The sequence below is a fragment of the Styela clava genome, chromosome 5 (genome assembly GCF_964204865.1).
Source record: "Styela clava chromosome 5, kaStyClav1.hap1.2, whole genome shotgun sequence".
NCBI lineage: Eukaryota > Metazoa > Chordata > Ascidiacea > Stolidobranchia > Styelidae > Styela > Styela clava.
Window position 1 is genome coordinate 16,185,245 of NC_135254.1, and position 23,467 is coordinate 16,208,711.

Here is a 23,467-nt window from a genome sequence, read left to right on the forward strand (position 1 = left end):
TCCGCAAATACCTCTCGAGTACCTACCGACTTTCATAACCTATATATATTTGATTTATTACATGATTCGTAAACTTTTTTCTCTAAAAAATATTTGAAATTACATCTTTTGCGAAAAAAATATATTCTATCTTGAGATCTAACATTTGTTGCCAAAGCTTGTAATCCTGCTTTCCGTCACACTTCGTTCTAATTGTGACATAACAAAAGCGAAAATAGGCGTATAAAAACATCACGTTTACAAGGGCAAACTAACAAAAGAAGCGAACGAATTGTAAAAAGAGCTAATGTTCTCATAACAATTGCTCGATAAACATCTTATTGTCGATAGGAAACGTGATAAGTACATTCGAATAAATGAAACAGACGTCTCATGAGCGTAGAACGCAAACCGCTAAGCCTATCAATCTACTTGAAAGAGATGTGGTCTCCATCTTACTTGAACTATTCAAGAATTTTCTTTTGTAATAAAACAAGAATCTAATCGATAACGAAGCAATGTATTACAGTAATTACACGATCAAAAATTTAACGTTGATAGTCACCACTCACCAGCAACTTTTTTTTTATTTGCTATAGCTGAAATTCAGTAGGAATGATTTTCGAAATTTATCCATTGTTAATTGCAATCACCCAAAATACATAGAGGCGGGTATAATATTTTTTGGTGATGACTTACTTGAAACATACATTATCTGTACATTATACTATTCCACGCTATCACCAAATATTTTTGTTTCGTATGCTTTGCATAACATTAATATTAGTGTTCAAAATTTAAGAAGTTATAGTGAATTATTCAACAATATACGGTTTGGCGTTTTGAATTGCGTTTATTAGCAAGTTATGCTATATGTTTACATTTCGTTGCGTTAATAAAGCAATGTGCACATATACTTTAGGACCATCGTATACATTCGAATATCTTCGAACTTTGACTGGCCATTACAATCCAGCTACTTTTTATACGATTTCTAGTATGATGTAAACATTTGAGCGTTTTTGATTGAAATCTCATATTGTCAAACGTATATTTGTACATAAATTTAAAAAAAAAATAGAATAATAATGGCAGCTCTCATTTGATTTATGAATATTATGATACAAAACGAGGTGCAACAATATTTGTAGTTGAAGAAACAAATCACGAAGTCTTGCATACATTTCATACTTCTAAAACCGCTCCGGTGTTTTCAATAGTAACAGCATCTCTTTTCCGAGTCTTCGTTATCAACACTACATTTATTTGGAAAAAAAATCTTTAATTAATTGTAATAATGCCTTAAAATATGATTACAGAATAGAGCAAAATAGTATGCTTTTGTAAGTATATTTATATTCATGCTTCGAAATAATGCTCAATCTACCAAAACAGGGATTCCCCGGTACAACCGAGTAGCGAAATGGAAAGTAAAGGTATTACAGTGGTCCCCAATCTTTTCGGTGCAACGGACACTTGTAAAATAAAGTTGTGGATCCTTTTATGTGCAACCACTTGTAGTATATTTTGCACAGATAAACCACTGGAATTTGGCGGATGATATTGACATGAGGTTTGGTCTAACAGAAATCTCGTACAAATAAGCTACTCAAGAAATAACTGTATCCAATTTTTGAAGTAAATAACCATGTTCGTTTACGTCATCAATATCGTGTGATACATAATATCCTGATTTACAGAGTTATCCTTGTTTTGTCGTTTTTGCAAGCTGGATTCTTTCCTTTTACTATTTTGTTTTCATTTTATGAATGAAAGCGCATACCCTCAAAATGTTTTTGGGAACGCCAGCTTGGGGTCGCCGTTCTTAGGCAAAAGTGTTTACCAGGGGATGTATGTGTTGATACTGTATTAGAAAACTGGTATTTAAGGCCAGACCATTTAAGTCATGTGAGGGACTGCTTGCAGTAGGACGCATCTCTCAAAAAGGGAACACCTATAAAATTATTACCTTCATCAATAACCTTCTTTTCATCTTCTTTGTCAGTCTTGTTATCTGTATATGGTGCCATTGGTGGCTCAGCCACTAGTTTGACGTGTGTGAACCTTTGACAAACGTAAGAAAATTCATGTGACAAAAATCAGTAAGTTCAATAGCATTTCGTAACCATTCGAACAAAATGCTAGACACTAAATGAGCCTTAAACCACGACTCATTTTTAATTCTTGTTTATTATGAGAAAAGCATGTACATGAGTGTACGAAGTCAAATATTGAATAGAAATGTCTAACCATACAAGGCAATGAAGTTTAGCGGAACATTATCTAGGGAAGAAAAACCTAGCAATCTTTGAAATTTTTATTATTATTATTTTTTTTTTGGGGGGGGGGGGGGGGGGGGGGATATACTACTCACTTTCTTCTGTGAACGAGTGCAGTCGCCAACAATATGCTAAGTATGAAGAAGATGAGGGCCGATGTCATCAAGTAAGTACCGAGATTGACGTTAGGAACTGCAAAATGAAATAAAACAATTATGATGAGTTGTAATTAAGGGAAAGATGAATTCTAAAGATGAAGTCTCAATGTCCTCCAATTGATCGCGGATTAAAGCTTTTTCAATGGTTAGCTTTTTGTGTGTTAACTTGAGATAGTGGTAACCGGAGAAGATGCCAATGACCACCAATATATGAAGTTATCTTGTCGAATTCTTTTTATCCCAAAACTAATATGAAAAACTGTATCATAAAAAACGTGATTTTGTATGTGATATATCTACAGTTCCAACACGTTTCAATAAAATTGCTTTCAGATTTTATTTGTGAATATATACCGTAATAATACTTGTTTTACTAATACTTGTCACATATGATAAAATGAAGAGAGCGATGCTCGAATATGTGGACACGAAATCCAAAACGAAAAGGTACGGGTATCAGATATGCAATCTGTCGCAGTACACCACCGGTACCGCAGTTTTCAAGACTTCGCATAACCACGAACGCGGAACCTCCACAAAGTGCGCAATTTTTATGACGTCATCGCACACAAAACAAGTAAGCTACGCTCTAATATATGGACACGTAGCGCCACCTATCGGTAAATTCAGATGGCGTCATCGCACTCGAAAAAACGAATCCCATGCTGCTCACCGGAATATTTGAAATAAATAAAAGTAATAGCCTTCTAGGGAAAAATTCCATCTTCAACCACTGAAAATTTCAAATCAAATGGTCCAGTAATCAATGAGAAAAGCGTTTTTTTCGTAGCGATAACAAGAAGAATTTGAATAACAAGAAGAGTGCCAGCATAAAATGCAAAACGATCGTTATGTCCGGTTACGTTTCCAAAAAAACGAATCCCATGGAGCCCCCAAAAATGTTTGAAATAAATAAAAGTAAGGCTTCTAGTGACAAATACAATCTCCAAACAATGAAAATTTCAAAGCTACTGGTCCGGTAGTGAATGAGAAAAGCAATTTTTTCACAAGAAGAAGAAGAAAGCGATACATATTCACACTTTGTGTCTGATAACGCAAACGTCATATTTAGTAAAGTATCTCACTACGCATGCTACATTAATATTACACGCTTTACATAAATCTTATACAGAACTTTTGAAACACCGAATATAACGCTAGCCGTCAGCTGCAATGTAGCCTACATTTCGCTGCAGTTGTCTGACGTCTAAAAAAACGGATTCGTTAATAGATACGAACCTCCTGAATCCTATCACTGGTTAAAGTTACTGCAAAATTGATTGATTATTAGTATTGGGCGCTAAAATAATAAGTAATATTATGATAAATAGGTCAGACTGTATCTTTGTATTGTTATCTCACCTGCTTCACCAATTATTCTTTGACAAATATACCATCTTTTCGCAACACAGGGAACATCAAACCATTTGTAGTCATTCTGCGATGCGAAAGATCCCATTGTTACACAGTCTTCAGCTATACTGTTAAAATCATTTGGCTCGCCATCAGACCATTGCATAGGAGTTCCGGATATAAAATGCAAAAAATCACCGTTTATCCACTGAAAATTGGAATTTCCTCCACTGTAATCATGTAGTCCAATGTAATACGATCGATATGGTGGACCTGAAAAGAACGTTTTCAAAATACGTTTGCTTCAGATAACCGTCGTTTCGGGCTACCAGCGTAGCAACCGCCGACGATTTCATTCCTAAATAATCAGTTGACCTCCGACTTATACCGGGCGTGTTAACATAATCCATGTATAACTGGAATTACCATTGGTTACAATTGTTTAGGCGCGAATCCCCCAATTTTCGAGTAATCGCTAGTTTCAAAATGATAATTTTCAGTCACATAATTGTGAGGCAAGGCACATTAAATATGGATTTCGCATAAGAGGAGTAAATCAACTGAACAGCAGAAACTTTGGCTGCATGTGCGATGTTTTAAATTACATTCATTTGAACAATACCAAATTCAACCTCAAATCTGTCATGTATTGAAATAAGTGTTTTTTTTTGTATCGCGCTTTTGCATATATATGTTTGTATTTTTCTATATTTATTAAATATACATATATCAAATTAGACAGATTCTAAGTACACGAAAATCTAGGCTGAAAGCTTTATTTTCTTGAAATCTCTCAAGAGTTTTCAAGGCAGTCCAATTTAATTTCTAATTGTGTCAAAATATTGCATCAAGAATGACATGCACAAAGCCTATTTCTACACTACTTAAATAATTATTTTCCTGCTATCTATGACGAATTGGTTGCGGTAATAACACCATAAGTTTTTGTTATGATAACTTTGCTCTCAATTTCAAAGTATAAACAACAAAATATGTTGTTTTAGGGAAAAATGTTCAAAAAACGTTCGTCATTTTTTGTAAACAACGTAGTATATGCATATCCAGACCATACATGTAATTCAGTTTTATAATGAATACTCACCGTTTTCTTTATAGCCAATCTGTTTGATCACGTCTTTGACGTCACGATGCAGTTCGTCTGTGGTGGGCATCACCAGGTGGGAATCCATTTCTTCGCATATTTTGAGAGCTTTTGCATGATTTACTACGAGGGAACCGTTGTAAATAAAATATTCATGTACACCGCGTGCGATCCAAGTAACGGGATAATCTAATAAAAAAAAAATTATATATAGTTAGCAAAGAACATTTGGGACTAACTGCGGTTGAATGTGTGATCTTAAGCTCCGAATGAAATAAAGTATTAAAGAATACAATAAATCTTACTAAATACTAACCACGTTTCAAAGGTTGGTCGTATTTTAGATTTTTACGAAGCCATTGACAAAATAAACAAATAGTTATGTCATAATACCAGAAACGTGATGTCATAACATTATAAAAGCGTTAGGAGAAAAGTGTGGCCCAATTAATACGTTACGGACATAATTAATCCTGTATTATTAGTTTTATTTCTTCTAGAAAGGGTGTATTTCATCTTAAATTTATATAATTGTTGTGAGCGGTCATCAAATGCAATAATTGTCAATCATTTCTGTCAGCTTTTTTGACTGCTTATTGAATTGTGACATGCATTTTCTAACGCAATGTTTTATGATTCACTCATGCATACAATTCTTTTTAAATTATTTGGACGAACTATTCATCGATTTGATGATAAAACGCTGCAATTATTTAAAAATATGAATAATAGTTTTAGTCAGTTTAATTGGTAATAAGATTTGTAATTCGTATAAATTACTTTGCTCGGATAGATGACAAAATTATGTTTTCTAATTTTCCGAATGTGGCCAAGAACTGGTTATTTACCCATATGATTTTGTTCTAGGTTTCTAGGCTTTTCATTAAAAATAGTCTAAACGTTAATGTCTTAACTTAAATGTCTAAATTTTAAACATATTTTTTTAGGGATCAGTTTTATTTAATATCGGAGTGGTAACTATGGTTCTAAAATAATTTTATTCAATTTTTCAATCTTAAAATAATGATGCATATACCATTAAAATTACTCTGGATAACGTACAGTAATTGGCAATCCTAGACCAAATTTGGATATAGGCTACATATATATATATATATAATATATTCTGTAGAAAAAAAATACAGTGTGTATACAAAACTTTTTGAAACACAAACATACCTTTTGTTGCAGAAGATATTTCCAAAATCACAAGAAGCCAGATCAACGACATAATGTAGCTTTGAAAGCAGCAATTAGAGTTGCACAATTGACTTCCTTATCTAAACAATTAAGGTTCGATGCGATGACTTATCCATTATTCACACTGCAATTATTCCGCAGACTCTCTCAAGGTAAACATCTCAGCCAGTGAACACAAAATATTATTAGTGTCATCAAGCTAGTATTGCATTTAAAAAGTTCATTGTCATCAACTTATGTAAATTAGAAACACTGGTAAGTGCTGATAAAGACAAGCGACATCAAATCATGGGACAGTTAATTATGCCGCGATATTTTAATGTTGAAGACAGATTTTAAAGTTATTCGGAATGTTAATAATTGTATCGAGAAATTAGTATCTAATATTAAAACAGGTTATCATAATTATGGTATTTTGAAACCTATTGCCCAATGTTCGTCGGGAAATACAAATGACGATGAATTACAATTTACTTTTATTATGCATGAATGGGAAGGGCTATACAAGCGGGTACGCAAATATTCATATATTAACTATACTTTAACTATATAATCAATATTATTCCAGGAAAAGTAAGACATTTCACCATACTTCGCTTTTATCGATATATATTATATATAAAACAAGCCAACGGGCGGTTTGATTGAATAGCAACAATAGATGATTCCTAATCAAGCAATAGATAATGAATTCGTCGTTTATGCATATGTACAAGATATATTTGTACCGGAAAGACGTTCTTGTTCTAAGAATAGAAGGAATGTGCTATCTATGCCTGTGTATCGCGCCTGTCTATGCGTGCTTTCGCCATAGTCGATAACTTTTGTGTAACCACATAATTCTTTTTACTTTTAAGCATCAAATACCTAGTTCTTTCTATATTCCTTACCTTAGCAGCATGCTTAGTTTCTTCCTATATAGGCATTCCCTTAATTAACGCCGAAGAAATTGCTTATTATATTCACCCCAACAAGCAGGTGGTTCTCGGTTTCATATTATTTGGGCATGGCCACTAATGGGTGAACTTTTTAGCTGTGATTTATCACAGGATCAAGCTTTTTTGATCGTTTCGTGATGATTAATTATTGAGTCACACTTGACAGATTCATCAATACGTAGATTGATAAAAGGCGGAATTTAACTGAAACCTCATAAATCAGCGCCGAAAAGTTTTGTGACGTTATCCAGACTAATCAAAAAATTTTGTTCGCAATAGAGAAATATTCATGCACGTAAGCTCATAGTAATACTATGAAAGAGTGATAAATAATAACGAATAAATTTACTTCGCGTCTGGAGCAAAGATCGCGATTGCGACTTTAGTGACAAAAATACTCTGAAGCATCATCGTTATCATTCGGCCCATAGTTAGGGTTGCCAACTTTGACAAATTTCTATAAGAGATACTGTGTCAAATATTTTAAATTCATTAATCCCCATCACTTCCATGAATTACGAATAAAAGCTTAAATATTTTATTATTGCTTACATAGAAACAGTTGTAGCGAATGTGCATTGTGTAACTATGGATTATAATGTATTTAACCCTTTTATATTAATAGCATGTAATATTTCACAAAATAGGCCGCATTATGTTTGGCAACAGCGATAATGCATTCCCTCCATGTATTGCCTTTCTCGTTTCGACCAATTTGATAACGTATCGTTTCCGGTTTGCCGAGAATGCTCTATAATATTGTGTTTTTTGTTTCACTGGATATATGACTTGTGATCTGATCGTAATCTTACTGCATTAGGAATTAAGTGTGTACAATTTTATCTGTATTTGGAATTTGGATCGTGCATCTTTTCAATAATATACAACAATTCGACAATCATCATCGTGTGCTTATTATCGTCTGAGGGAATCCAGATTGGGGTCACATTCCATAACACGTGAAATTAATAACGTGGGAATCGAACTTTGAATATTAGGGTGAACAGTCTTTATCCCTAAGACCGCACCTCGTCTCCCTATACAGTAAAACGTTTAAATTAAATAACATTGTGAAACATCCCCGTGGCAACATCTTAACCGAACTTGATCAACTTCTAGGGCTAGGTCGTTCTCCCGCCAATAGCATACGAAACGCTCATAACGAACGACTGAAAAAAAAGAAATAGTTCATTGTACAATGAACTATTTAAAGGCAGGGGTGGCCAACACGTCGATCGCCACGTCTCGAGCAGTCGATCGCGTCTGTTGTTGAGTGTAATTTATTGAAATACCACCAAAAATTGCCTCGAACCAGTTGTGTGGTTTACAACAGGAAGAATACAGTACTTTACATGAGCAAAATACAATACACATACAGTAAATGAGTCTGGACAAGCCAGAAAAAGCATATTATTACGTGACAAATGCAAGTTTTTCCGCTGCCAAGGTTTAAAAATGAAGTGTCGAATATCGCGTTTCTAGACTAACAAACCATCCTACAATAACTTCCGCAGTATGTGAAAGTTGTTGTTTCCCTCCAAGAGTGGTGTAATAAATTTTATTTGCAATGGTAGCAGTGGCATTAAAATACCCAATTTGTTCTGATTCTAAGCAAGCGAGGAAATTGTTAGATAGGCTACTGAAGTTTGAGCATTCATGTAACATTCATTCAATATTTATTTTTCGCTGTTTGGATACAATTACATAAACAAATATGATTAACAACAATTAAATATTCAAACTAGATAGCGATCAGAGACCACCGACTTATCGATCTTGCGGGTTCGATTCCCTCGCTCTGATTCAATAGCGACACCGCATGTCCCATCACTGATTAATTATTAATTCGCTAATTATACGACACATAATTCATCCGAAACTAATAGGTCTGGTCCGAGATATGATGAATGCACATGCAAAATTTTGAGGAGATTCAACCCCGCTTTCGTGAGATATCGAGTAGTATACGAAATTGAAACAAACAAACAGACAATTACCTATCAACATAGTTACCGATCGAAATCGATAAGTCGCAACAATTTGAATGGAACACAAAAAAATACAAATTTTGTGTCGATTTTAATAATAATGTGCCCACAAAGCCTTCTTATTGGCATCGGTGGAATTTTTTGTATGGGTGTGTGCAAGGTATCTGCACATCCAGTGCCCATTCATTTTTGTGTAGGACCTTATTACCGATCAGTCGATCGCGATCTATTTTGAGCATTTCAGTCGATCGTAGTCGAAAGCAGGTTGGCCACCCCTGCTATACGGTAAATATTTAATATTTTATTTACAGTTAAATGTTTTGCAACTCTTATAGTAAAAGCAACTTTCCTTTGAAATAAATGACGGTTGGCAGCCCTACTCATAGTAAAACTTGAATGAGATTTCAGCATATCGTCGCAATAGACTTGAATAGATACAAGTATAGATATACATGTACCTGTGTATGGCGTTACTCAATTCGGACTTCTCAGACACGAACTAATTACCACGTGTTACTCCAATGATTATTCAACACCAAAACAGCTTTTATCAAAAATCGACATCTCGTTATACCGAACTACAGAATTGTTGAATGTAATTGACAGGGTCATTTGGCAGCGGATATATAGCCTACGCGGTTGTTTTATATCATTTCGACATTTCGGTTTCAAATTTGCTGAAAATCATAGTCAATAGTAATTAAGCTCATCATTTTAGTCAAATAATCTTAATATCTCACATTAAAATAAAAACAACATACATCGATTGGATGTGTGTTTAACCCTACCTAAAGCCGACATCCTCAACGCGTTATAGGAAAAAATAAATGAACTCAACGAGGGCATATTGATATACAGAATATAATATTGTTATGCACAAACTAGGAACTCAATTTGAGTGCTTTCCGTAAATATTTTCATTCACTTTCTGTATTTGGAGATTTTCTGAGATTTGATTTTGGTTAGATGGCAAATGTAGCTCAATAATAAACGTATACTTGTTGTGTGCCACCGATAGGGATGGGAAAACTGTTGAAGCCCACGTTCTCAAGCGTCGTGGGGCTTAAAAATCCAACAGATGTCCTATGCCACGCAGAACTTGAAGACGGTACCTGAATATTCGCATATCTATTTCGGATGATCATCCGTTTGTCCAAAATGGTGTACATCCGCATTCAAATATGACAAATAAGAACTTGTTAATTAACTAAAAGGACGGATACTGTGCTAGCGTCCAGCACCGCTCAAGATTGGGAAAGTCGTTTCAAAGACGGGTGTATGAAGCAGAAAAATTTTACAAGTTACAATTTTCGTGAAAATCTGGATATTTGTCGGAGAAAGCCAGTTAATATTCCTAATATTTCCTACACAAAACCATTTGACAAAAAAGAAGTTGATAAATGAAGGATGCTCCATATATTTGAAATTGTATTTATTATAAGAAAGTGGAATGTTCTGCAATATTTGCGCATAGTATGATGCATGCTTACAATTTCGCCGTCGAAAAAATATCAATAATTCAAAATTGATAGTACAAAATCAAGGTTGGACAAAATAGCTGGGATTAAACTTCTATATAGTTAGTCAATCTATTAGTCAATCTTACACAGAATAAATCCCAGTTCCAAATGTATTATATATCATATATCAATGTTAAGTAGCGAGGTTGGTGTCAAACGTCTATCCATTAAAATTAATTGATTCCATAAGTGAATGAATTTAATTTTTTGACCACTGGGAATAAAAGCTGGCTCGCAATTACGTAAAAACGTCATACCTGTATAATTTGATAAGTTTTGGTCCGAATTCAAATATGATTCTGTTTACAAGGCACTGTGAAATCGACAAAGCCAGCCATCGACCAATAATAATTCTTAATAACAAAAAATAAATTCCTATAAATATGCTAATGCACATTTGAACTAAAAGCATTGTTGACTCCCTAAGCCAAACAATGCTTTTTTAATAAAGATTTAAATAGGCAAGAATAAAATAACTATGCATATAAATAATCTTTCAGAAAAATTTGTTCATCACCAATGTATAATTGGACAAAATTATATCGTATCAATCAATTATCCACGAGAATAAAATATGTTATTAGGTTACAATTCAGCATGCTGCAACCATTATTCAATCCTTTGTATTTATGAATGTAGCAATGTTCAAAAATCGACCAGTAGCTGGAACTACCCTCACTGTACCAACACCAAATATGGGCTACTGATAGATACGCTCTGACTGGAAAATCACAGAGTGGGGTTGACATGTCCATTAGTCATTAGTCCAATCACTTTGGCATAATATGTATTAAAACTCGAAAATTACTGTATTTTGTTGTTTTCTTTGTGTGTCTGTCGATACCAATCAAAACATATGCAGCGATTATAAATGAAGATTGATAAAATGATTTTTTCAAATGACCCTATTTCTATAAATTCTCAAAAAAATTTTCATATACCGAATTGTATAGAAATACTGATTTCAGAAAACTTGCCATATTTTTTGAATCTCAAATCCACCATTTACAAATAGATGTTTAACAAAGTAACATGTTCTGTAATAGACACAGTCTGAAGAATAAAATTTGTTTCTGTCAAAGTTGACTAATAGAGAGAAACATAATATGCTTTTTATAATTTTATAACCCATGTATGAAAAAAAAAGAACAGAAGAAATTGCAAATAAATAGTCCACCCTATATTAGGAAATTTGCAGCCCATCTGGCTAACAGTATGATAGATAATATACAAAAAATAAGAAAATTATGCGAAAAGAAAATCATATAAATAATAGCAGAAAGATGCAAGAAAGAGTACTAAAACTTTAAAAATTAAAAACACCAAAAATATTGTTACATAAATTAAATCATATCATAAAATGTCAGTCCAAAATTCAAATTAATAAAAAAATTATAATATTTATAGCAGAATATTTTTGAAGGGAAGTATTGAAAGTGAAAATACTATTGTCTTGTAACAGCATTTATTTTTCAAATCAAATCATTAGAAGTCACTTTTAATTTTTTAATAATTTAACTTAAATGATATACCAAATGTTAATTATTTTTCTTTGTCTGTAAGGCAGGGGTAGCACATACTTTGCTAAGTTTTTTATCAAAATTTGGGGTGGCAATGGATTGTTTTAATTCAATAATGACAGTATGGTACTCATTAAAGAGGTAAAGCTCTGTACACCTAAAATAATATGAGCAGCAAAGTTCTGAAATTCCACTTTTAGATTTTTAACTATGTAAAAAAAAAAGCAAAAATTATTTTCAAATGAAATTAAACACTTTTGAATATGTGATCTGATTGATTACAATTATTATTTTATTACACCAATTATTTTATTAATTATTACTTCCTATAGTTCCTAATGACAGTAATTAGAATAAAGCAAAATTTGAAGATTTTGATAACGAGGTGAGAATACTGCTCAGAATAAATCAGGAAAAATAAAATCAGCTTCAATAATATTTCATTTCAAAATTGAATATTTTTATATATATACATACAATATAAAAAGCTTGAGGCAATCATGGATGCTTTTGAAGTCAAATAGTTAAAATCAATATCAGTAATACAGCAGAGTTTAATGAAGGCATTAAAAATATTATTAGTCCACTTTAAAGTTAATTACACAAATTAAAATTTACAATGATTTTAATTAGGGTATCTCATGGTGTCTTGGGTATACTTGTGTAACATTTTCAGCCCATATTCATTAAACCAAAGACAAGTCTTCAATTCAAAACGGCTTACGCTCGATTTATTGTCGAGAACAATTTATCAGAAAGATTATTAAGAAACATCACAAACTCTCAAAAATCATACACTACACACAAGAAAAATCACTGAAATGAATTTGAGAAAACAAAAAAATTTTCCCCAATTTTTTTTAACAATTGTGGGAGATTTGTACTAAAATGATCTATTTATTTGGCAAAAATGCAGTGGCAGAATAAGTTTCCCAGATTTAATAAAATAGTATTACGTAAAGTATTATAATATGGGAGAAATATAAGCAATATATCAACAATTAAATACATTACCATAGAGTAATATTGATAAAGTTAAATAAAGTAAAGAACAAGAAAATAAATGTATTACAAGTAAATAAATGGATTAAGAACTAATGTTTCTTTAAAACTAACGAACAAACTTAAAATTTATAAGGTACTTTTCTTCTCTTATCTTGTGAAATATGACCATTATGGCCTGACAATGGCTTAGGTCGTTTCATGGGAGTTAAAGAGCCTGTGTCATTAACAACAGATTTAGGTTGTAGCTTCATCTTTGCACACCATAATTTGAAACAATTAAGACTCGCATCAACCTTGTCATCACTTATGCAATAAATTTGAATCTCAGATTCTTCGAATACATCGGGTAGCATAGGTGAAACATCTTCCTTACGAATATGATATGGTTTCCCAGGATCTGATTTTGAGAAAAACTTGAATGAATCTATCGGATTTTTATCATGCATACCATAGCTGAACTTTGTGGTATTTGCAATCAAGTCACCTTTCATCAGTATTCCAGATGTATCGAATGCAGCAATTTGATCGCATACTTCGTCTAATTTCATAGGCGAGATAGGCCTTGCTGCCCCAATGATTTGATATAGTTGCCTTCTTAAAATTCTTTCCAAAATTTTGCGAGCCGGTTCCAACTGTTTTTCATTTGAGTGTAAAATTTTATCAAAAATATTATCATTCAGTTTCGTAAAAGCAACTGGATCATTAACACATTCAGAGACCGAGCATTCTACTCCACCGGTACCAACATATTTTATATACGGCTCCGCGAGAACCATAGCGTCACAAATCATGTGGTCAATAGCATTGGCAACTCTATGTTGGTATGCCCTGCGGTGTAAAACACTTCGAGTGTGAAACATCTCATATAGATTGTAACTTTCTTTGTCTCTTGCACAAATTTGTAACCGTTCACCTTCTACTTTTAAAACTTTGATGAACTGCATAAATCGATTGTGATCAAAACTATTACGAATTCCAAGATGATAACAATCTCTAGCAAAATAATCCCATTTATCGACATCTACCTTGTTTCTCTCATTTGATACGATTTCATAAAGAAAACTTTTATCTTCACCACGACCTTTATATGGCCAAATACCATTTGTTACAGATCTATCCACACCAGCAATCATCTCTTTCACAAATGTTACATCGGTTTGAGTTATGCCATACATATCAAATTGAGATTCTAAACAATTTGCTTTGATTAAATGATCGATCATCATGCATGAACCTTTTTCATGCGTCCATGTCGAGTTCGGTTTAACACTAGGTAAAAAACGCCCATCAAACATGTGAGAAAATGGGCCATGACCTAGATCATGACACAATCCCGCCATTTCAACACATAGAACATCCGTATTAGTAATATTCAAACTTCTCTGATTCTTTTGAAGTAATCTTGCTAACTTACCAGCTAAGTGTGAAGTGCCAATACAGTGTTCAAAACGATTGTGTGAACCACCAGGATAGACAAAATAAGTAGCGCCAAGTTGTTTCACATTGCGAAGGCGTTGAAACTGGGGGGTGTCAATAATTTTCACTAAAAGTGGGTGCAGCATAATATGACCGTGAATAGGGTCATTAAAAACTTTGTATACAACTGAATCGCTGACAGAATCATCATCATCATTATTTACAAAGTGAACACTGACTTGACTCTCTTGACTTAAAGTAATGTCATCATCATCATCCAAAATATTACTTAATAAATCATTGCCACCATTTCCAACAGTTTCAAATAGTTGATTATCTTCCATATTCCCGTAAGGTATTTTAAACTGTTCTAGTTATTAGCATTCAGATTTATAAAGTACAATACCTTAACCTGTAAAAGCTAAGAAGCAAAAGTTTCATGATTATAACATATACAGATATAAAGCTAGCATTTCATCAAACAGTTATTTTTAATAAAAAGTCTGCCTTCTGGCTTTCAACCCACCAAGTCTGCAAGTAAACGAATTGAATTTTGCAGTTTTGTATATTTACCTCACTTACAGACTAATGATAATCTGAATTATTACAGAAATTTCTCACAGATTTGCTGAATTTCCATTTATCAGTTTATCCTCAAACTGTTAAAAGAGTATTAAAAAACAAAGTGAAAAAATGTCTTAGAATTAGGGTTTAAGTTAAGTGAAGGAATTCGTTTTGAAGATCGCTATCTTCATAATATTTTATTGCTAGGCTGGTCGTATAGGCATGTTGTTGTATATTTTCAGATTAATATGGTAGCCTACCTGCCTACTGTACCGGTATACCGGCTGGCTGACCGGTACGGTAGGATTTACATATTTATCGCGGGGAGATGAAAAGTCGATAAGACGGCTTATCCATATGGCGAACCAAGGCCTCTCGTCCGGTTACCATTCCAAGTCGGGTATGGGATTAGTTATATTGTTTGTTTTCGGAAGCATTGACTTGGTGGTGGAGGAAGCTGTAACCGACCAGCGGTTACGTGAACCACCCAACGACGGCGAGGAGTCCAGCAATCGTCTCGCACATAACCATCTCTGCATGGGATTCGAACCTACGAACCCACACAGAGTAATTAGAGGTGCGGTGGCGAGCGTATTTCTAACGCTCAGCCTGTCTGGCCTGTTGAGCCACACCGCCGCTCCAAATTACTGTATTACAGTATTACAATACACAGATACAGCAATACGGTACCGGTATATTACCATGCAGGTACTGATAAGTACAGTACCGTACATATCACCTCTGCCATCTTTGAATATTTAGAGGCTCATACCCGTACCAAACACTAACACCGCTGCACATGGACACAGAAGTCTTACAAAAAGCTGACGTCTGGCAGGAGACAACCTCAAACCTTACTTGAGGTTAAATTTGCTCTACCGATTCTATAATCAGTTTTGTTTTTATCAATTAGATTTATTAGAGGGTGCATGCCGCACATTCGCGTGTTTTAGTCCATTATGATCTTGTGCATACATCCCGTCTTCAGTATTGATAATTACTAACTCTTTTATATTGTTTTTACGAGACGAATAAACATACATAAATACATACAATTATTTCATCGTCTATTATGCTATTATGGAGTCGAAAAAAATTTATACTTATGTACATGCGAAACGTTAACAGAAATACCTAAACTACCGGTACCGTACAAAACTATAAATGCCCTACCTACGTCTATACGTGATCGCAGCAAACCCGTTCGAGTCATTTGAATAAGACAAGACATTCAGACTTTTGAAATCAGGCGACGTAGGGGTTATTTTGCTGATTTTGCTTGCTCTAACACGCCCCCTTATGTAGCAACATTTTCCACAGGTCACTTGGCTGCTCGACCATATAAAATACCGGTAACAAATTTTATATAAAGGCAGTACTGAGAGTTTCAATTAGTAGTACGCACACCAATGTAATATTTTCAACGGTCGGCTGTTTGAAACACATATTACGTCGTTCTGCTTCGCAGTTTTGAATCTTATGGGAGAACGATGTGCGAGATTGCTGAACTAGTTCGAGATCGCGGTCGGTATTATTTTTAGACGTTGATAGCGCTGTATACGAGTCTACTTTCTTCATATTCGAGGAATTTAGCATATAGGTAAGTCGCATTAATTTTATACCTCCTGACGTCATACTTATTGACTCATACCTGCAACCAGTACCAGCTTTGAATTTCAGTCTCGTACTTCGTGGAATTGAAGCCGTTGTAATTTGATTGCAATGTCTGCCTGACCTCAAATTTCGCGATATGATTAGGCTGTCTAAATGTCTTTCCTCTCCCCCGGAATAAATACGTGAATCCTATCTTTATTATCAGGTATCCAAAATTAATTAAAAAAAAACGTTGGCCACTTGAAAAATTGGTTGTGAGTCACTAAACCTATCTCTACCAACCACCAACAAAAAGACAATTATATTTTAAGATATGCAAACTTTCAAACTTTTTTCAACACAAATTTACAAAAAACAGTAAACGGTAATTTATCATTGCGTCGCTGTAGATGTGGATGAAAAACATTAAAATCTCCCAGTCTCAAACGTTCCAGATACCAGTCCATAGAGGCCTGCAAAATAATGGAATCGATTCAATTTTATTGCAGTTGCTTTTAGGCAGGTCACTTAGTTGGAAGTCATGGAAGAATCAAAACTAGTTATTTATCATCATGTCTCATCAGGCACATTGCTACATTAAACTCACCAGTAACAGTCCGATCTCATTCATGTACTAGGGAAAATATGTCTGACCTTGACTAAAACGGGCGCGTCTAGTGAAGTAAACGCTGTAACTGCCCAAATAACGTCAACAAAAATGTGATGTGAAATTTTATTGTAATAAAAAAGTGTGTTTGTCCCAGAAATATATTTTTGAAACACGCGTTTAGTTTAAATCAAACCATGCCATTTAGGGTCTTGTGTTCACGCAAGTTGTACTTTTATTTTTTATTTAAAATGAAAATTTTGGCTAAATTTTCACATGAGATTTTTATTTGGCGTTATTTAAGCACTTATTAAACTTTTAAAGCAGGGGTCAACAACCTCCGGCCCGCGACGCCTAATTATAGTAACAAAACAGCTGTTTTGACGACTATATTCTTTAGTAAAAGAATTTATTTTGAGACACGTGTTGACTTAAATTATATTATAACCTAACAAGTATATAATTCACAATTACGCGATTAATTAATTTAAATATAATTAGACAAATGGCAGCAAAACGCAGGAAAGTTGATGCTGAGTGCAAATGGTTTATTGGCGCAGAAAATATTCAAATGGTCAGTTTTCGCGCGCTGCTTAAAATTTAACTTCTGATCTGTGTGAAAAAGTGATTCATCGCTCATCCGTTCGATTTTTAACTTTCTAAAAATATGTGCGGCTTGCAATGACTTGCAACCTTTGATGTTGGCCCAGAGTGACAAAAGGTTGCCGACCGCTGTCTTAAAGCACTCATTTTTACACCACATTTGTGTTTGGCGTTATTTGAGAAGATACCGCGTTTCCTTCGTGAGATCCATAAAGGCAACCACAAAGAGTTTGTGGCTTGATATAATAATATATATTCTGGTTGACTTTTATGAATAACAAAATCGATTACATTGTACATGTTAAATTGGTAAGAATTGAACCAGTGGCATACACAATGCTTTTTAAATAGACTTTTCAGAAAGTCTATGCTTTTGAGTTTTTAAGTTTACTGTTGATTCTAGCACAGACTCTTGACTCCAGCTTAATTCCAACCTTATATACCAGGTTGATAATAGTGCACTATTCGATGTGAATGAAAATTGCTCCAAATTAGGTAATGTGTAATTAATTACTGGGATTCACAAGCATTTGTTATAAGTATAAGACTAACAAAATGCAGAACAATTGATTCCTCTACTTACTGTATTTAAAAAAGCAATTTTTGCTTTCCTTGGGATTTTTATAGCAATATCTCGTGCATGTTGAAGGTGGATATGAGCCTGCAAAAATATGCAAAGTGAAATAAAAAATCAAAACAATTTTATATTTACATGTGATTGGATTGCCCTATGTTAAATACTACTTTTTACTGATATCGAACCATGATAAAATTTGATAAACTTAAAAAGTCATATTTTGCTTACCTGGCTTGCGAGATCATAAATTAAATCTCGAACATTTTGTTCCTCACTCCCTCGAAAAATTTGTTCTTGTGAGACTAAATGCTATGAAACAACAGAAGAATGATATTATAAACAATGCTGTAAACGTCTCCAAGTAATTCATAGAGCGTCAACAATAATATATTTTCAGCATTGGTTAGTATAATTGCTTAAAATAAAATAAGTGGAAATTTTATATGTATCCCAGGGGACAGGAAAGGCAATAAAATTCAAAAATTTACACGCGCACAGTCAGCAGTCTAACTTCGCTAACGTTACAACAGAAAGACCCCAGTTTCGTCAGTATACTGTATTTGTTCATCATGAGCAAAATATGACACTTATACACATAAAAATAACGGGTCTAGTGAAATGAACACCGTAACTGCTCAAATAACGCCCAACAGAAATGTGATGTGAAAGGCAATGAGGCAGAAGATATAATGAACCATGTCCTCTTGTCCAATTACCAGTCCATCTCAGGCATGGAATTAGTTAACCAGTTATTCATTTCAGATGCATGGACTCGATGGTAAACGAATCTATATAACCGACCAGCAGTATGGAGATACCGAACCACAGAAGCAAGATAACACGCTTTTCTCATCGCTCAGCACGGTGCGATAATTTGAAGAATATGAAAAAAGCCATGAAAAAATTTTCTAATGAATCTGAACGTATAATTCAGGGGTGTGAAAGACAACTCAATTCGGGAATATCTCGTCCATTTCTGAGTTTGAATTAAATATATTTCCATTCCAAATTTTCAGTTATCAAATTTTCGACTATAAAATTTGACATTGGCCAGCCATATTTTTAATTTGGTTTCGATTTCCCACTCTCGATAGAGAGTTCAAAATTTTGACTCTGATTTAAGCAAGCTCAGAAGGAGTAAGAAGAATGCAGAAGATTATCACCAATGCTGAAGAACTAATTCGAAAAAAAAAATTCGAGAAACCACCATTCAACCATTTTAGTTTTGTAAACATTTGATCAGTAACAGAAACATACTTTTGAAAAAAATTCTGTCGGTAATTGAACTTTTCTTCTGGCAGCATGATATGGTGTAGATCTGATGGTGGTTATAATACCTTGCGCTTTACCAATGTGACTCGCTACATGATCGCTGTTAACATCTTCGATACCTAAGAAAAATTGATAATATCTTGACCGATATTCTAAACCAGTGAGTGGTACTCAAATTTGGATTATCTGTGAAATCTATAAAAATACCTGGTTTTGCTCTGAGGCATTTCCATCAGTCCGGCACGTAATAATAATGGAAAGGCAACAAACAAAAAAAATACTATTTGGTAGTCATTGCAAATGGTACCTAGTAAAAGCCATTGCTAGTTTAAGAAACACTGTTATAACCATTTGTAATTCGAGATATTGCAACATCAAGAATGCATGTTCCTAATTCCTATATTCAAAAGGTATAGATTGTCTATCAAAGAAAAATCTATTTATTTCATTAACAGAATGTCGGTTTAAATCAAGTTAGCATCTCCCCTACATCATGGCAATTGCCAACTCTCTACCTCACATAATTATGGTACGTGAACCTGGGAATGCACACAGCACAGGGTATGATGGCAAGCATAAGGCACGCTTTAAACCCTTTTTCTATCAGAAATCGATCGTGCTCCTCAAATGCTGGTGCGCCCATGGATCAGGTAGTGCTTTATGCTTTATTGCCTACACTCAAAACCAATACTATTCTTTTAAAAACACAGTTACAAACAATAGTATGTTTCTTACGAATAAAATATTGAGATTTTTTGTTGAATGAGCCTTGTATCGTAACCCGATCCTGAAAAACCATTGCGTCTTACAGCCCGATGCATCTTATGTATGGATAAAACTCCAATCGAAACAATTTATTGACGATGCTCTTGGTCCATAAAATTCGATATTCTAAGCACCTGGCATGATGCACGAACTGCCGAGCTGATTTCAAAGATTTCATGAAATCAGACAAAACGAATAGGAATAAATCAATCAATTTAGATATTCTGATATTTCCGAAACAGAAACATATTGTGACTTGGGTTAATTCCTTCCTATTGTACCATTTCTATATACTAAACTTATATTATAAGTTACCTAAGCATTGTAATGTTAGACAAAGTTGAGCAGTGGAAGTGTTGTCAGCATAATCTTCTAATTCTCGAATACTTTTAAATCCTTGACCCTCAATGTAGTCTTCCTTTCAATAGAAAAAGTCATCGCTTAGTTACCAATTACAGTTGAATAAATGAACGAACACATTAACAAATTCATTTCTCATATTCTGATAATTTCAAAGACATTTCGATTCACAAAATATCTATGGTCATGGTCAGTGCCAAGGAAAATACTTTCAGAAAATACTTTCATCAAACAAAATAAGGTAATATGGTAAGTATTGAAGTAAATATTGTAGTAATAGGCTAGGGTAGGGGTGTGCACCTACGGCAACAGGCATAATCCGGCCAACAGGATTGTGCAGCCCGCGAAACGAGTTTTTAATTTAGTTAAATCTGGTATGTGCAGGTAATTCCATTCCCATTGTGTTTCAAGGCCTATACCCAAGTCCAATTTATTATCTATGCCTATGACGATGCACAGCCCTAACGGCTAGCTTGTGCGAAGCGAACAGAAATGACTAGAAAGCTTATGTTAAATAAAGGTGCGGTTTGTATCTGTCCCTCCTGTATTAAAGGTTGGGGCTAGGGGTTTCAAAATCAAAAAGTTCCTCTAAGTATGAAACAGAGTTGATTATGCAGATAACCACATGATGAGTAAAGCGTTAGAAGCATATGATGTCATCGCAGGTTAAAACCCCATGCACATCACTCCACCCAGGGTGAAATAAATTGGGCAAGGCAATGCCGAACCGGTAAGATTTCGGTACTTGTACTTTTCGGTACAAACTAAGAAACTATAGCATTTACTTTCGGGCTAGTTTGGGGCGACGAAAGGCATACAAATACATCATATAAAAAATTATGCAAGTCACAATTAATCCCAATGCAGAATCACGATACCAAACTGATATATAAATTGCTCACTCTTGCTTCTATCATTCGTTTCATCCATATTTTTGAAAGATTATGAGCTGTGATTGCTCTGTGTAGTTCAAGTGCTACAGGAGACTCTGGTGGTTTCCCATCATAAACTGATTCTAAGCATTGTTTCCAGAAATGCAGTCTCATGTGTCCGATAGCTACTTCTGATACTGAACCACCGATCTAGAGGCAGAGAAAAGGTAAAAAAGTTTTTTAACCACTGAATGAATGAAAGTTATCATATTGTATCAGGGTATAGACGGGAGAATATCTACAATCGACTCAAACCAAGTTGGAACTCAGACTCCAGCTCTGAACTCTGATATATGTAAGCCTTCTTGGAAAACTTCTCAATCAATAATCACATTATAATTTCTTAGCAAATAACAGCAAAGATTGGTTTATGTGCTTTGATGCCCGCCAAGGCAGATAGATACAAGTTACTACTGAGTGACCCCAAAAATAAAACCAAGGTCATTTGGAACATATTCTAGAGAGAAAATGGATTTTAGGTGAGGCATCCTAAATTACTGAAACTTTTGGGTACAATCACACAGGAACAGGAGTTCAAGTGTTAAAATAATTTCTTCAATTTTCATAGAAGTAATTAGGGAACTTCTGTGTTCTGTTTGTTTTTGGTTCACTTATGTATATATGGGGCAATGCCACATCAGTTCTTTGATTGTTTTCTGTTCGTAGTGTGTCTGTTTCATTTCCAATGCATCTACTCCAAAAAGAGGGGTGACCAACCATATATATGCAATACAGCAGTGGTTTTCAACCTTGTTAGCCGAGAGGTACCCCAATGAGACATTTCAGATGCCCAAGGAACCCCAGTGTAATAGTAAACCTTCCATTTATTGACTGAATTGTATAAACTATACATATATATTTATATTATAGCAAACCTTAAAATGGTAAAACAAAATTATCTTTAAATTTTAGCAAGTTCAATAATAGTGGCTAACCTAATAGGTATTTCGTTATATTTAAACAAATACACATATTAATATAGACTTTCGGAGTTGGATGAAAACTAGAGGAACTCTGAGGTGGTTGACAGCGCTACTGATTGAAAACGCAAAAAAGCTTAGTGTATAATGATAGTAATGAATTATTCCAATCAATTTTGCCTGAAATTTCCACTGCATTCAAATCATTGTCAACCCGAAACAAAATTCATGATAACAATTACCAGTGAAGGTCGACGACCTGTGAAAGTTCTGAGTTGAAAGCTCGAATCGCAAACACGGATCTCCTGGACGATTTTGGAAGCAGAAGTGATGCTATATAACCTTCCCAATCCCTCTTCCTGAAATAGAGAAAATATGTAAAAAACAGACGAATACAAATTGTCATCTTCACTCAATACGAACACCCACTGCGAAGACATTTCTGATTACCTAACGACAGAAAAACGATGAAGTTTATTTCCAAAAATTGTGACATAAGCTACATGGGTTTTACAACGGTCCTTCAACTTGTAATAGAAACTGCTTTTTGATCATAAGCACAAAGTAGCACAGAGTCTCAAAAAAATTCAAAGGTTATTCATCTCAGATAATTGAATATATCATGTCCAACATACCTCCCAAGTTCCATACAATATACTTCATGACTTTGACTTGATGATGTCTTTTGGTTTTGTGAATTCAATAGTCTTTTGGTTAAATTATTTGAATAATTTGTTCCACATTTCTGCAGGTTTAACCAGTACGATCGAATCACAGTATTCATTTTTTCCTTTTACAATCTATACTCAATAACTA

At 34.2% G+C, this 23,467-nt stretch overlaps 3 protein-coding genes across 5 annotated transcripts; all 3 read right to left on the minus strand.

Moving 5' to 3' along the window:
• Positions 1 to 41: 41 nt before the first annotated feature.
• Positions 42 to 8,063, minus strand: LOC120344523 (uncharacterized). Of its 3 annotated transcripts, none has more exons than XM_039413789.2 (7): positions 6,962 to 8,063; positions 6,051 to 6,151; positions 4,872 to 5,060; positions 3,779 to 4,042; positions 2,354 to 2,450; positions 1,949 to 2,043; positions 42 to 1,235 (listed from the first exon to the last, which is right to left on the minus strand). In XM_039413789.2, the coding sequence occupies exons 2-7, from the start codon at positions 6,100 to 6,102 to the stop codon at positions 1,165 to 1,167; spliced, it is 768 nt and encodes a 255-aa protein (XP_039269723.2). In that variant the 5' UTR covers positions 6,103 to 6,151; positions 6,962 to 8,063; the 3' UTR covers positions 42 to 1,164. The 3 variants fall into 3 exon arrangements, with proteins under 3 accessions (XP_039269723.2, XP_077969333.1, XP_039269722.2); XM_078113207.1 differs by lacking the exon at positions 6,962 to 8,063 and adding an exon at positions 6,800 to 6,817; XM_039413788.2 differs by lacking the exon at positions 6,962 to 8,063 and having other exon boundaries at positions 6,051 to 6,340.
• Positions 8,064 to 10,394: 2,331 nt separating this feature from the next.
• Positions 10,395 to 14,900, minus strand: LOC120344491 (deoxynucleoside triphosphate triphosphohydrolase SAMHD1-like). Its single transcript, XM_039413735.2, has one exon. The coding sequence runs from the start codon at positions 14,800 to 14,802 to the stop codon at positions 13,162 to 13,164; it is 1,641 nt and encodes a 546-aa protein (XP_039269669.2). The 5' UTR covers positions 14,803 to 14,900; the 3' UTR covers positions 10,395 to 13,161.
• Positions 14,901 to 16,462: 1,562 nt separating this feature from the next.
• On the minus strand, positions 16,463 to 23,465 carry LOC120345096 (NADH dehydrogenase (ubiquinone) complex I, assembly factor 6-like). The gene is made up of 8 exons (XM_039414490.2): positions 23,287 to 23,465; positions 22,911 to 23,010; positions 21,702 to 21,881; positions 20,755 to 20,857; positions 19,660 to 19,793; positions 18,631 to 18,711; positions 18,409 to 18,486; positions 16,463 to 17,088 (listed from the first exon to the last, which is right to left on the minus strand). The coding sequence occupies exons 1-8, from the start codon at positions 23,433 to 23,435 to the stop codon at positions 16,960 to 16,962; spliced, it is 954 nt and encodes a 317-aa protein (XP_039270424.2). The 5' UTR covers positions 23,436 to 23,465; the 3' UTR covers positions 16,463 to 16,959.
• Between the last annotated feature and the right edge of the window lie 2 nt (positions 23,466 to 23,467).